Source organism: Sinohyriopsis cumingii, chromosome 17 (genome assembly GCF_028554795.1).
Source record: "Sinohyriopsis cumingii isolate HCF-2022 chromosome 17, ASM2855479v2, whole genome shotgun sequence".
NCBI lineage: Eukaryota > Metazoa > Mollusca > Bivalvia > Unionida > Unionidae > Sinohyriopsis > Sinohyriopsis cumingii.
This window is the reverse complement of record NC_142977.1, coordinates 24,671,997-24,688,571: the sequence shown is the minus strand read 5'-3', so window position 1 is coordinate 24,688,571 and position 16,575 is coordinate 24,671,997. Positions and strand designations below refer to the sequence as shown.

Below are 16,575 nucleotides of genomic sequence, written 5' to 3'. Positions count from 1 at the left end.
GCTGTGTACACATGGTTCACACAACAACGTGAACAAAGTGTTCCCAACTCTGGAACAATTCTCAAGACCCAAGCAGAGAAAATGGCAAAAATTATGGAAAATAAATCTCATTTTACGGCAAGCCAAATATGGCTTTAGAGGTTCCAGCGCCGACATGGCATTAAACAAAATTCATTGTCAAGAGAGATACGTTCAGTGAATCAGGAAGCTGCATGTAATTATCCAAACCAGCTCAGAGAGATAATCATCTGTGAACAATACACGGAAGAACAAATCCTTTAATATTGCCATATGGTGGCTGGAGACCCAAAATGTTGACTACATAAAGATCATACAGTTGAGAAATCTGCAGGATTTTGCTTGGCAGCAGAGAATTCAAGGAGTAACACCAAAAAAATTAACTGATTTTTTTAAAACGTGAAGTTATATTTGTCAAGCGTGTCACAAATGGCAAGTATTATCGTGTTCTAATTTACGTCGTTTTAAATTTGTAGACCCATTAAATTCATGTTGGTAATGAATAACCCTTGTGATTTTTTTTTCATTTTACTTCTACCACAATCAAATATAAATATCTATCGTTCGGTCAACAATTTTTCTCAAAAGAATGTCGAACATTTGTATTAAAAAAAACCCATGTAAGTTGGATCAAACAATAAAACTAGAATGTATCCAATTCAACACACAAATTAGTGATGTACACAATGTGTGAAGTGGTACACGTGTAATGTGAACGGAAACCATGTGGAATGTTTTTGATGATCTTCTCAATATACTGTAATTTATCCTGAAATTAATGTTGCCTTATGAGGAAAAAATAAAGTACACCGCTTTGAAGAGATATTTATTCACAGTTAATCTCAGCTCGATTATAAATTGAGTACCCACCACCCTTTTGCCGTTATGTTGATCCCTTTATTGGTTTTGGCTTTTTTGATAGGTCCCTTGATAACACGCGCCTCACTTATACTGCAGTTTATGTTTTTGGACCCCGATGTGCGCAAGTTATCAAGGGAGATGTGTATCTGAATTACCACTCAAAAATCTGAATATCAATTGAACTTTGCTTGATAAATATGCTCTTATCATCATAGTCTTGATGGGTTCTTTAAGTAAAATCGGCAAATGGGACTGAAATCTTGAATCTTATTGACTTGGCTTGATACCTTTGTGGATACTGTATTTTGATAAAACTTGGTAAACATGTTTATATCATCGTCATTATTCACTGAAATAGTTGTTTAATACATGTGAGTGATATAAGGCACACTTGGGCCTCTTGTTTCCTGATGCATTACTTATCCACTGTAAACCATTGTAAATGAGAAAGAAACAAACTCCAAATGGAAAACCAGTAATAATATTTCATCTGCTCTGCTATAGAGATATTTTGTGTTACCATAAAAAAGATGACTATTTTCATAGTGCTGCACTGAGTTGCACTTCTGTTCAGTATCTGTCTATGGTACACACATTCAGTATTGACATTTTTCCATGTGTGTTGTGGTGTTATCATTGATTTACACTACACTATTCTGTAATATCCACAGCTGGATATAATAAAACTTGTGGTTTTTAGATTGAAATTGAGTTTTGCCATTCTTGGCCAATCAAACATGAAATTACAAATGGAAAGTTCTTGTGTGATTGACTAACACATCATATAAAGCTCATGCTCAATCCCCAGAGTTTTTATGATCTCCGTGCCAGGTGCTATTGTGTATTACAGTTATGACCCCTATAGCTATCAAATGCGGTGAGTTTTTTTAAGGGTAAAATCTAGTTTACAAGGTAATCAAAAAAGTGGCTGATTAGTGCCTGTGTCATTGGGCACAGTTTACAAGTAGTGAGTTTAGCAACACAAGTGCCAAAATTTATCTATAAGGAACACTAAACAAATATATACTGTATATTGTAACCTCTACAGCAGTATGTTGGAAATATTTGTTCACTCTTAGTTAAAGCACATGTTTTATCTCTCTGGTAATTTTGTTTGCAAGAAATAAAAAAATAGAATATTTAATTTTAGATATAACCATTTAATAGTTAAAACATGACATTATTTGACAAAGTCTCATAAAAATCGCAATTTGTTCACATGGATGTATGGCCAGGTGAGCTTATGGGTATGACCCTACATCTGTCATGCATCATATATCATTTTATTGCTATTTTAAACTTCTTTAACCTGACTGGACTAGCATCCCAGCTTGAGGGATTTTCAGATTTATACAAATAATTTCCATCCACCATGAATTGTGGTCAGCATTACTAAAATTAGAAACTGCTGAATAGAATTTGATCATGTTTGGCAGAAAGAAAGCTGCCATGAAGATCCTTCAGGTGGGTGCAGTGATTTCAATTTGCCATGCAATATGGTTGCTGTTACTAAAAGTTTATAAACCAAAACTGATGATGATGATTTGACCATATTTATATATAGTTACCATAATTTCTGGCCTATAAGGTAATATTTCTTTTATTCAGAATCGACTTGCATGTTGATTATGTTATTGAAATAGCTTCAGGTACTCAAGTGATTACCAGAACATCTTTATTCATTGATATAATTGATCATACAACGGAACATAATCCATATTAATGATGCAGATGTTTGGACCAGTATTATTAAATATTGTAGATTAAGCACATAATTATCATATAATCACAACATTGTCATAGATTAGGTAATGAATGTCCATAATATAGCTTAAAATTCAGAATAGAGAGAGACTAATCATAGATGATCAATAATCAATTTTTGGTTTATGTATTTCAGCTTAAATCAAAATGTAATGTTGACATATTATCTGTGTTTACTCTTAATAAAAAATGTTTTAGCATCTCCTTTTGATTATAAACATTTGGTGGATTGATCTTTGGCTTCTGACATCATTTCAAGATTATTACCATATGGTTGCTGTTATTATTTTGATGATGATTATTATTATTATTATTATTATTATTATTATTATCATTTCAGAGATTATGACTGAGGTGATTCAAGCAGTCAAGAAAGAAGGAGAATGGAAGGTCCTTGTAGTAGATCAGTTGAGTATGCGGATGATTTCTTGCTGTTGCAAAATGCATGAAATTATGGCAGAGGGCATCACATGTAAGCATTATAATGAAATTTATAACATTGTAATTCTTTTTGCTACCTTCAGATAATAAGGGATTGGGTTATCACGTAGAGTGTAGCCAGTTTCCCAGATGATAGCAACTTCAAAACCTTTTTTAAGCAATGTCTTCAGTTCAAAAGACTCAAAACAGGACCCAGTCCCCATGTTAAGACTCCATTTCCATTGATTCTAATGGATCCTGACATTGTGGAAATCAAGCAATTAGTAGGGAACTGTTTTAGTGAAAATACTAAAAACCTATTTAGCTGTGAGTGGATATGAACACATTTGATATTGATGGAATTAAGTGAGAGGGACGAAAAAGTAACAGTAATGAAAGTTAATTTGCCAAGAATGTTTTCTCTCAACCATGGAAAATATGCAGTTATATATGGTACTCTTTATTAAATTTTTAGCTGCTCTGTTATATAATATAGCTTATGGTATGGTTCACTGAATGCCATGCTTCATCTATCAGCAATTGCTGTTTTCACCTTCATGTCAAAAACCACTAAACCATTTTCAGCCAAACCTAGGCACAGAAATTCCTGGCATAAAGACCCTTATAACCTGAACAAATGAACCATAGAATTTGACAAAGCATTTTGGTATGACGATATGGTTCTTGCCTGTATGTGTCTCAGACCAGAGGAACTGATGAGATATGTCCTCAGTCATTTATTGATTTGTTGCTTTCTTAAAATTCTTGGAGAATTACGATGGAACTTTACACATACATTCATCCTATTGCCTACTTGATCCAAGATAACAGTGGTGCTGATCTCACATCCAGTATGGCTGACCTTGCAGCTATATTGGAAATCATGTTATCACTACTCCTCTTGAACAGTATTTCACATCAATTATTCTTCTCTTTGTCTAGTTGGAACTAAATGAAAGCAGTGCCAATCTAATGTCCACTATGGCCATTACAGAGGCCATCTTGAAATCTTTTTATTGCTACTTTTTTGGATTGAATGGCCATATCAACATGGGGTTTTCATTTGAAGACTTTTTAACATGTCTTGTTGGTCCTAAATAAAAGTAGTGACAATCTGATGTCTAAAAAAGCCATCTTGAAAATCTTGTTCTTGTTACTGAACAAAATTTTTCATGCCAGTCCTAAATGACAAGTATGTCTACCACAGCAGCTAATTAAAAATCTGTTTTTGCTGATGAATAATGGAGATAGTTTTGGTATTTCACAGTGAAAAGGAAGATATGGTCTTATCTTAAATTCTTGGAAATTCTTTTCATTCATAAGAGTGTTAGTCCCTTCAGTTTTATTCATGTTTCTACATCACATTTGAAATGGACTTTTTGGGGTTAAGATCATGTGACTGCTGGACTGCTGATGCAGTTTGGGTAGTCATGTAACTAGAAAAGCAAAGTGGAGAGTAACATTGTAGTTTTACCTAGTCTGAATTAAAGACATAATGAATATTCTTAAAATTTCTGAGAAGATGAATATATAAATTTCATGCAGGTAGGGCTTGATGTGAAGTGATTTAAGTTTGCTGGGTCCATTAGTAAGCTGCAATCTTCTGCCGATATGGCATGGGTTCATGAATTCTAACTTTTAAATAGATAATGTGATTTGACTTCACACCTAACATAAATGTTAAAATATCTAAAAAATTTCAGAAGAAACAGAATATGTGGGATAGCTGTTGTGCATCTCTTTATGTCCATTTGTGTATTAGCACAAGTTTTATATGATTCTTAACTACATGGAGGATTGCCATGAAACTTTACACACATCCATCCCATGCAAAGTCTAGTTGGTCTTAAATCAAGAATGTGCTGCACAGACAGTCATTATACCACCATAGCAACAATCTTGGAAATCTCACTACTCTTCTGAATAGATGGTCATACTTCTTATAATATCTGGTTGGTCTTGAATGACAATGGTGCCAGTCTAGTGTCCAATATTGCTTCTAATCCAGCTTTATCGAATGGTTACATTGGGCATACGTTATAGCCACCACAGCAGCCATGTTAAAAATCGTAAAGATACTCATGAATCAACACATCTTCACTAACCAAGGTTTTGAAAAGTTAACCCAGTATGCACCTTGGTGGATTGAGCAGATATTTCTGTGCTTCGGATCTGTGAATTTCCCACTGTCGGTCCTTGTTTGTACAAATAGCTTTTACTCTAATGAAACCTGTAATGGTTTCTTTCTTGTACATAATCATACTTTCGATATTATATACTTATAAAATATCCTTTTGAAGTCAATTGCCTCCCCCCTTTTCGTCTGATGTACAGTGTACTGCAGTTACACGATATTGGTTAGTTGCATGACTTGCTCCCTTTCTACAGTGTGACCCTCTTCCATTGGTTCCTATTGGTGCCAGACAAAACTTTTTCTGAGGTTTGACCCAGAACAATGGATGATGGCTGGGTCCTTCATAATTGTAAGGTTCTTTCATCTGCATCCACCAGTTGAAACTGGTGCAGTTAAAGGAAAAGGTACACTCCCTTCTCCATGATGGTGCAGTAGAAATAGTGTTCAGCATCCAATCTCCAGCTTTCTACTCTGGATTTTTCTGTTATACAGAAATGGAGGAAAGTTTCAGTTAATTATTGACGATTAGTTTTCAAGCAAGTTTCTGAAGGGGGAACTTTTCAAGATTGAGACCATAACCTCAGTCTGAAATGCCTTAAGACCTGGTAGTTGGGTGGTCGCCATCGATATTTAGAATATGTATCTTCACATACCTATCTTTCCTTCCCACAGGAAGTACCTCTGGTTTTGCATGGACAAGGAGGTCCTCTAATTTCAAGCTCTGCCTTTGGCCTTGCCTCCTCACCCAAAGCTTTTACCAACATCATTGTAGAAGTTGCAACCTACTTAAGATTACTGGAGATCCCAGTCTTCAAATATTCTGATGAGTGGCTGATCCTGTCTTGATATTAGCTCATAGTGACCAGGATTGGTCTTTTACTCAACCTTGAAAAAATTGGAGCTTACTCCATCCGAAGATTTCATCTACGTGGGAACAAATATCCTTGTGAACAGTGGGCTAATCCATGTCTTAAAGGACAGAGTGGACATGATGCTGTCTTTGTTGGAGGCACTGAGAGCCAAGACCATGTTGTTGTCTTCTTTTCTTTCTTTGGACTTTCAGCTCCCAAGTGGACCTGGTTTTCCAAGGCAGCCTGTGATTTCCACTTTATGTTTTGGGGATCTGGAAAGTGTACAGGGACCCTCTAAATGCTTAGATGTCATTAGATTTGAATTTTCACCCATCATATGATTATGTGAACAAATTGAGACCCATTTCTGGTTGGAGTACCAAGGTGGCACTCTACAGTATCATATTTTGCATAGGGTTAGAATTTAAAATAAAAAAAATTTGCCTGGCTTTCCTCATTGGTTATAGTGGCCATTTAAAAAAGACCTTGTATATCTTGGGTATAATTAAAATAACCTTTAATTCCCTTTATTTTGGTTAGCAGTCTGCTTAGATCATGTACAATTTCCAAAAGTACAATATCCAAAGAAATATCATCCACATTACATTAATGCTGCATAGAGGTATGCCAACATTCTCTCCATTGTGCATGTTTTAAATGCAAACAACTTCACCTTACATAGGTCACTCTCTCAAAAGTACATAATAACTGGTGAGCGCCCCCATAAAGATAACATATGTGTTATTATTGTATGATTTAGTTTTGATTGTATGGCTGAAACATTTAAGTCACAAGCATCAAAACAGTCCTTTTGAATAATTCTCCTGTATTTCCCCCCCCCCCCACAGAATAGTATTTATGAGTGTCAGAGTCTCTAACAAGTCCAGCCCCCCCCCCCCCAACTGATAAAAAGTGAGCTATTTTAAAAATGCACATTACATTTTGTAAACATACCAACCAATGTTATGCTGAATGACAGGAACATGAAACTAGCCAGAATTATTTCTGAGATATCAACAATGAAATTTACAGTTTGAAAAGGGATGGAACAGAGCAGGTTCATAAAGGTCAAAGTGTAAAATATTTGCCTATTGTTTAATATGGAAGAAGCAAATTCGCTTTCTCATCATTTATTTTTTTATTTCATTGCAAATAAATGAAAAGAAACATTTTCACTATATATTTCTTTTACTTATTGCAACAGTTTTAAATTTAAGTTGACTCTATTCCTATGTTCTAAGTCTTCTAATTTCCCCGTAATTAAGGTCACTACTCACACAAACATGCCTCATGGCAAATTATGTAAGCAAGAGCAAAATGAGCATAATTAGCTTATTTTCATGCCTAACATCAATATGAATGTACTATTTTATTCAGAGCATCATACATAATGATATGAAAATAAAAAAAATAATGGCATACATTTTTATATTTGCTTTATGGTGGCGCTCTGCAGTTTCGTATTTTGCATAGGGTTAGAATTTTAAAGAAAATGAATTTGCCTGGCTTTCCTCACAGCTTATACTGGCTATTTAAAAAAGACCTTGTATATCTTGGGTATAATTCAAAGAACCTTTAATTCTCTTTTTTTTTGGTGAATGATTGATGGGTGTAATACGGATTATAGACTATACAGTGTGGCCTTACTTCAGATGTGCACCTTTCAGAAAAGTGCTAGTTCCATTTGGCCATTTTCACTTCCTGAACTTCAGAGGTAAATTGTATAAAAAGAGCTGATAACTTTTTTTACATTTTATATATTTGGTAATTCGTTCATTGCACTTTCAGAAGTTGGTATTGTCTAGTCGGGCAAAATTCATTTTCCCTATTTTAATAGCTGCTATGAATAGTGTACTTTAGACCAATTCAGGCTGATTTTTTAGCACAAGGGAGCAGACATTTTAGTTAGCAGTGTGCTTAGATCATGTACAATTTCCAAAAGTACAATATCCAAAGAAATATCATCCACATTACATTAATGTAGCATAGAGGTATGCCAACATTCTCTCCATTGCGCATGTTTTAAATGCAAAACACTTTACCTTACATGCGTCACTCTTTCAAAAGTACATAATAACTGGTGAGTGCCGCCCATTGCACAGTCTACATCCAAAGACTATGATGCCAAACCAGACTAATCTTTTGTGTGGGGGCCCTGAGTGGCTGAGTGATTTAAAGCATTCACTATTACGGATCACTGCCATCTCACCTCTGTCTGCGTGAATTTGAGTCTAGGATTTGGCCAATGTGGGTTTGTGAAAAAGCTTGCCAGTAGCTTCTCCTGGGTCGGTGATTCTTTCGGGGGTTTCCCTGGTTCTTTCTCCATCATTTATACTGGCTGCCATGTATAGCCTAGCTTGTGCTGAAAAATTGCATTAAACACAACAACAGCAACAACAACTAACCTTTTTGTGTGTTGATATGCCACTAAATGCCAAACTAAAACCAATCCATCTTCAGATTCTTACAGAATGCACTGATACATAATACTTGTATGCAGTTTAAATGTTATCTTGCATTGTTTAAAAAGTGATGGTTATCATATATCAGAAAGTTGAATAATATATTGTGTTTTATGCATGGTATGTATTTAATTTCAGTGGTTGAGCATATCAATAAAAAAAGGGAGCCTGTACAACAGCTGTCCGCAGTCTATCTAATAACTCCAACAGACAAGGTAATATGAGATGATGGTATCATTACTGTTTCAGACGATGTTGATATTATTACACTTATAATGATTCAGTAAAATATGTTTGGATTCTATATATGACAGATTCAGCACACTGAAATAAGATTTTCCTTTGAAACCCTAGGGAGGATCATTGACTCTCAGATATGGTTGAACTTCTGCTTGCAGACATTTTCTGTATAGATAACACTGGGCCCCTTGAATGGACTCTTTAGATGTAAAAAAATATTCCATAAAAGGATCTCTGTAACAGGTGTGTGCACCTTCCCTAGAAAGTAAACATTTTAAAACCCAATCTCTTACCTATTTGAGCACAGTTTAGCCCTTTGCTTGCATTATTTGGGAATTTGAACTACCTAGTTTGCACATAATTTATCCATACTGTCAGAAATATTACATCGTTTATGAATTTACTTGCTGTATAATTCCTTTATAGTGGGTAATTTGTTGTGAATACTAAAGGGGTACAGACATACTTTATATTAGCCTGGAAGGGATTTCATGTTTGGTTGCAAATGCATGCTTTTGTGTTGACTGGTCATTGACCACAGAAGAACTATTGTGATGGCATGTTGTCCACCATCTGTTATCAAATGTACTTCCTTCCATTATCAGATGTTGTTATTACTCCTCCTTCTAACTACTTGGGGAATTCGCATGAAACTGTATATATATATGTGTGTATGTGTGCATTCATTATATGTCCAAAATGAAAATGGTGTTTCTCGGATATCCATTATGGCCCACATCAGCCCTGTTGATAATCTTGTCACATCTCCATCTAAATAGATGGTCACATCAGCAGAAGGATTCTTATACCCTGTGAAGAAGGTGCTGATATGATATCCAGTATGGCCACCAGAGCAGTCATCTTGAAAATGTTGTCTTTGCTACTCCAGAATTAATAGTCCTATCAAGATGGGGATTTTACTAAAAGACTTCTTTTGATGTCTAGTTGGACCTAAATAAAAATGATCCCAGTCTGTGTTGCTGGAGCTCATGAATAGATCATCATGTAGACATGGGGTTTTCATCAGAGGACTTCTAATGAAGTTTTATTGTTCCTGAATTAAAATTTTCCAAGGAATCTAATATGGGCCCAAAACAGAGAGTAGAAAATCATTACAGCTACTGAATGGATGATTATATGAACGTGGGGTTTTCACTAAGAGACTTATTATTATGTCTATAGTTAGTACTAAACAAAAATGTTGTTGAGCTGACATCCAGAATGGCCAACAATAGCCATCCTGAAAATCTTGTTATTGCTACTCCTGATTGGAAAATTATGTTGACTTGGGATTTTAACCTGAAGACTTAATATGGTGTCTGGTTGGTCTTAAATAAAAATTGTGCCAGTCTGGTATCCAGTATGAACCCACAATGTCTGGAAAGTCTGGTTGACATTGGGTTTTCACCAGAATATTTCCTATGATGTCTGGTTCTAATCTAACATCCAGTATGACAATCATGGTTGTCATCTTGAAAATCTTGATAATGCTACTCCTAAACGACAAGTCATAGCAACGTGGAGCTTTCACCAATGAATGGACAAGATTGAACACTTAAAGACTACATTGTTAACTCACCTGGCTATCACATGCTTCTGTCAGTAAGTGCTTGCAACCACTCTAGATTCCATATTTCTGATCCAGATTCAAAAAGACTTGAAATATAGCTTTTTGTCAGCAGAATCTTTGGATGAGTTTGATAATGAGCAAGACTCATGAATATTAATGAGGCAGTTTTGCACTTCATTGGTTAGCTTTGTTACCTGTCTGGAAGCCATATTTCTGATCCACTTTTTTGACAATTTGGAATATATGCATGTATTATTAAAATCATAGAGAAGGACATATTGTTGATCTGATTTTGATAAAACTTGGAATGTATGCTTATCTCATCAATGTCTTGGAAAAGTTTGAGAATGAGTGAGATCCTTGCATCCTAATGACATGACCTTGAATCTGATTGGCAGACTGATTGGCAGAATTTGCAACCGCTTTAGAGGCCATATTTCATATACACTCACGATGAAATGTGTAATTTGGGTTTATATCATCAAGATCTTTATAGATGAGTTTAATAAATAGATTGCTGCATATTGATTAATTAATCTTGCATTGTTCTTATGATTCCTAATTTTAATTTTGTACCAATTTACTATTTTAATGTTATGTTAAGTCTGTAATAAATAATAATCTAAATAGAATCTTTGTGGTTTATTTTTTCTGATATTCATTGCACAGATGTATATAAGACCTATTTGATCTTTTGGCTTTTATTTTCAGTCAGTAAGAGGTCTTATGCAAGACTTTTGGAATCCTAACAACACCATGTACAAAGTAGCTCATGTATTTTTCACAGAAGGTAGGTTTGATTGTGACATTCCTGTGATTAAAGTATTTCCACAAGGATTTTAAAAGGGCATGGTAACCATTTAGTCTGATATAATCAGCCCCCAAACTTGTACAGATACTGACTGATACTTTGGGGGTTGATCTCTTCTGCTTTTTAACATGTGCAATCCCATGCAGATACTTTTGTTTGCAGATATCAGTGTACATTTTTGACACTGTATTACTCTTGGCTCTGATCAGCAAAAGGGTCCTCTTGGCATTATGTACAGAATATTTCCGGCTCAAATCCTATGTTTGAAAATTTTTAAAACTACATGGGCTAACACAATCCTACCTACTATGGCTATTTTAAATTTTGAACCTACCTTAAATAGTCGTAAATACACCAAATGATTTAGAAACATTTGAAAGCCTGGAATAAGGGAGGTCGGCTTATGTGTAGGACAAGGTCTAAACTTGAAAATGTGTAAGTTTTCTTGTTGACTACTAGTATATATTGTTATTGTTGATTCCTGAAGACAAGATAACTGGCTAATTATGCTGCATGGCTCACATGATGATTTGATATAGTAAAACAAGTGTTTTGTCTTATTTACGATTAGAATAATGAATGAACAACAGGCATTACTTGACATTTTTTGTATATTTGATACGTGTCTATGCACCAGAAACTGCAGCCATACATATGTTTAGAGCCACGATTGTATGTATATTTTCCAAAAGAACTGCTTTATTGGCAGTGTTTCATCCACAAATGGCTTCATGTAAGTGATTTGACTCATCAAGGCAAAAACATGATCCAAAATCCTATGAGTCTTATACGATCCAGTGATCAAGTTTTCATTAGTTTTTAAAATATAATTACATTGTTTAAATACACAATGAAAATATTAGTTATATAATGTGACTAAAGCCAATAAGGCAGTTCCCTTGCCAGAAGCATCTGAACATTATATATTTTTTAAAAATCTTGTTGAAGGTTTTATGTCGTCAGACATAATCTGAGCATATATGACAAGGCATTTATTGTAGGCTATGTCACTGCTTTCATCTGCCATTGCTGTCACAAATAACGAATTTTGCATGTCATGTATAAGACTATCCTCAACAACATTTGATAGGTGCTCCAGTAACTCTGAACAGGTAGTAGCCGAGTCATACTGATTGGCATAATTCTTCAGAATGCCAATGGCATCAATTTCTTAAGCCGCTAAGTCATGTATTAAATTAAGATAGTTGTATTTTAAAACAAGGGATGTCCTCTACACTAAGCCAATGTACACACTTAAGTTGCACTTTCACTACTATGTCTTGTTTGGAATAATGTTTTTGTAACCCTGTATTCAAATCTGCCAGGTGTTGTGGACCTTCATTCAGCAGTTTATGTTCTGGAAACCCAGCGTGCCTTGTCAGTGTACTGTTCTGAAAGTTATTGTTTTTTGCACATTTTAGGCATGGTGTTTTTTTTTAGCCTCTGTAGATATATGGCAAAATATAAATGTGTCTTAACTGTCACATTCTTCACTTGACTTCTTTTTGAAAACGTTGCCAGCTGTGTTTTCAGCCATTGCTGCACAAACTACGTTTTATCTTACGAGTAACCGTTAACTCATCTTTGGATGATGAAGCCTCCACCAGTTCAATAACAATAATCAGAGGTTTCGGAAATGCTTAATCATACGTATTTGGATCTAATTTTTTTATTACCTGGGATGCAGAAAATCACTTGTTCAGTAGGCCTTCCATTTGCACACATTTGCCGGATGGCAAATTTAAGGACAGCTTCAACCATCTGCTGAGTGGGAAAATGTGTTTATCAAATGATCATTTTAGTTTTGCTGATACTTACATTGAGAAAATTCAGTGGCTGAAAGACCCTCCAGATGTGCATGTTGTCACTGTAAGAGTGCATCTGAAGAACATGACCCACTAGCTTGGCAGTAAGTTCAAAAACTTGATTAGCTGCAGAGTGGTTGGAAAATGAACTGATATTTACATTGACTGAATTCAGAGACAGAAAGACCCAGTGGTGTTCTTTTGTGTAAGAGTACATCAAATGAACAACTTTACCTTTCATTATTGTGTTCATTTATAAGTGTAGCAGAAGGAGCATAAAAAACGCTGTTTGCAAATTTGGATAAGTATTTTGGGGCAAATTGGCAAAGATTGTAATGAGATTCAACAGTGTGCTAGAAGTTGCTAGAACTGATATTTCATGTGGAACACTGTGTTATGCTAAGTTTAGTGCTTGGAGTTGGAAAATTAAACTCGGTGGCAACCACTGGTTCTACTCATCTGGAAATTTAACCACTTCAGGTATGCCCAATATGCTTCTGGTAGGGGACTGCAACTTTTGCTGGTGGGACTCCTGTTTTGTTTTCAAAATAGGAGTCCTGGACTTCTAGTTTTAAAATCCTAGAAAGATCTCTACTATTATCATTGGTCGGCCATAAACACGGTCCAAAAGATAATTTCATTTGTTTTGGATCTATTTTAATTTTTTGCTTTGGATGCAATTTTCAATTGAATGGTGACAGTATATTGAAACAATGCAAGGCATAAAATTGAGTGAATAGAAATTATTGCTTCATTGCGTGACAAAGGTGCGCATCAAATAATAGTTTCTTGGGTATGGTGATTATACAGTTCTAACATCCTGTTGCTACAAATGATGTGACACTTACAGGTCACATAAGGTCAGCTCCAAGCTCTACACTCAGTTTTAACCCTATGTGTTATGATAACATTAGCGTAAAAAACTGATGTGCATTTATTATCCGTTTGGGAGAGTTGTAATCTAGCCAACAAAGTAGATAGACCAAACCTTAATTTTGTTTTAATCAACAAAACATAATATTAGGGTGCATCAGTTTATCTACTGGTGAAGATTTTTAGACCGAACCTTTGTTTTTTTAGTTGGGTGTGTCAATTTATGTGCCAGTGACTATTTTAGTGCGTCAGATGAGAAGAATCTGCATATTTGACACATGACATGTGGGTAGATAAGACATGATTGGTAATCTCTCAATCTAGTGTTTAACTCTCTGCTAATCAGTGATCATTGAAATCTACCTCACAAATGCACACAAGCTTTTTTTCTGTGTAAATTTGTTTTGAAAACAAACTATCCAGTAAATGAAAAGATTTAGGAATTGTGATTCTGAAGGTATTTATATTTTGTTATTGAGAGTAGAAATGCATGTATGCATTAGGTCAGTGTTAGGACTGGTTGTCCAGGTGTTGTGACATGATGCTACATGTCTGCGACATGATGCTCCAGTGCTTGACATTGCTATAAGCTGCCATACTGAGACATAGTATTGATATATGACTGAAATTTTTTTAAAGGTACATTAAAAATCCAAATCAAACACACACTAATGTCCCACCCAGTCACATTATCTTGATACCAGGTCGACTAGTACTAACACTATCATTTTAATGGTGAACACAAAGCGAGGCAGTTGCTAGTACCACTTTTATAAGCCTTTGGTATGACTCGGCTGGGGTTTGAACCTGTGACCTCCTGTATCCAAGGTGGATGTTCTAACCACTTAGGCCACAGGAGTAGTCATGCTTATAAAGCAAAGGCGTTTAATAGCTGTAGAACAATAACAGATTTTATGTTTGATCCATGGTGCAAAATGCCTCATAGATAATGAGTTTGTTTTGTTGCACAATGATTTTACTGACTCTTTTATGTATTGTTCATGGTTTCTGAACAGAATGTCACAACTACTTGAAGTGGTTTCATGTGTAACGATGTCTACACTGACAACCAATCATATTTTTGATAACTGAATAAGGCTACTGGTAATTAAAAAGAAACAATGATTATCCAATACATTTTAATAACCTACTACCTGCCTGTGGAAAAATAACATGATGAAGTATAAACAGGATGCCTGCCGCTATCAAAAGTTACTTATGTTTATTCTTTCTAGAAATTTAAGGCATTAGTTTAAATGAATAGTGGTGGAAGTGAAAGAAAGTGTCATGCCTATGATGTTTATTTTAACCTGTCAGTGTTGATGTGCTGCTAAACAAACAAACATTTAAACCATTACGTGCAAGTACAAGTTAATTTCATAGTAATGCTTTCTAGTGACAAACTGTGTTCATAGTAAAATATTTGCATGAGACATAAATTCATGCCCAGTCAGCATGAAATTTAAAAGAATAAAGAATTGCTATGAAAATAAATATATTTACAGTATTGCTAACAGACCATTTGAACAAATTAATTACTTAATAATTGAGCACTCTCATGTTTCAGAGTCTTTGCTGTGTATAATATTTGTGCAAAATCAATTTGTTGATGAATCAGCAAAATATTATGCAAGGGAATTTTATTATTATTAAGGTTATTATTATTATCATAATTATTTTTAGTTGCAAGGAAGATTTTTTGGAGACAAATATAACACCTGTTAGTAAAAAATTTCCCTGCCATATATATTAGTTTTAATGTATTTTCAGCTTGTCCAGATGAGTTGTTCAATGAACTGACCAAATCTACTGCTGCCAAATTTATTAAGACTCTGAAAGAGATTAACATCGCTTTTCTTCCATATGAATCTCAAGTAGGTGGAACCATTTTGAAATGTTTTATTTTGTAAGGTTGTTTAAAAAACATTGTAGGCTCAATCTATCCATGTCCATCCATGCATATGATCCCTAAAGCTTGTTGTAAGAGGCATTTGATGGAGTCAAGGGCCAGAGTTGCTCAGTGCAGGGTTCCTGTGTGGGTCTGGAATTGTAAAAAAGATCTAAAATTCAAAAATTGCTTTTCTGTGTCTTGGAAAGGCCTGTAATTTTGTTTAAATGACTATAATGTCTTGAAACACTCTTACATTTTTGTTATTACAACCATCGCAACAGGAAACCAGTAAAGTGACTGCTCTTTTATCATTTGGGAGAACTTTAGGTATATGGATTTGGAGCTCATTGGGAGGTCAGGAAATTTATGTTTTTTGGTCTGGAAACGGTCTGGAGTCTTTTTTTAAATTTGTGGCAGGGCCCCTGTCACTGGTTAGCTTGCTGAATTCAAACCTAAAAGATGCAGAATTGAATCCTGTATTTAGATTAGTCTGGATTGGCTGTCATGGTGTCTACATGGGCTTTATTCCATTTACTTCAACACTAAATAACCTACTTGTCTTATTCTTCTTACAAATCTAAACACTATCAATGCTTGCATTAACATGGATTATGCTATGATTTAGGTCAGTTTTGGTAAATGTGTACCTCAGTCTCAGATCTGCAAACTCTTATGATTTTGCAGTAAGTCTTACGAAAATTACCATTAAAATAGGGACTTATGGCATACTAGCAAAAACTACAGAAAAATGATCATTGCCGAAAAATCCAGATAATTGGTTCATCCATGTTTTATTTGGATCCAGGTTTCATCTTAGAATTAGTGAAATTAGTCATGGAACCAGACTAACTTTACAGCAACACCCCAGATGCTTT

General features: G+C 35.0%; 1 protein-coding gene across 6 annotated transcripts in view; it reads left to right on the top strand.

Annotated features, from left to right (window-relative positions):
* The window catches only part of LOC149778268 (syntaxin-binding protein 1-like), a 100,659-nt gene that overhangs the window by 6,085 nt on the left and 77,999 nt on the right, over positions 1-16,575 (top strand). For all 6 annotated transcript variants that reach the window (XM_089939067.1, XM_089939066.1, XM_089939065.1 and 3 more), the window contains exons 2-5: positions 2,984-3,115; positions 8,649-8,725; positions 11,032-11,110; positions 15,580-15,683. In XM_089939067.1, coding sequence (XP_089795193.1) covers positions 2,984-3,115; positions 8,649-8,725; positions 11,032-11,110; positions 15,580-15,683 — 392 coding nt within the window. The remainder of the gene's footprint in view (positions 1-2,983; positions 3,116-8,648; positions 8,726-11,031; positions 11,111-15,579; positions 15,684-16,575) is intronic.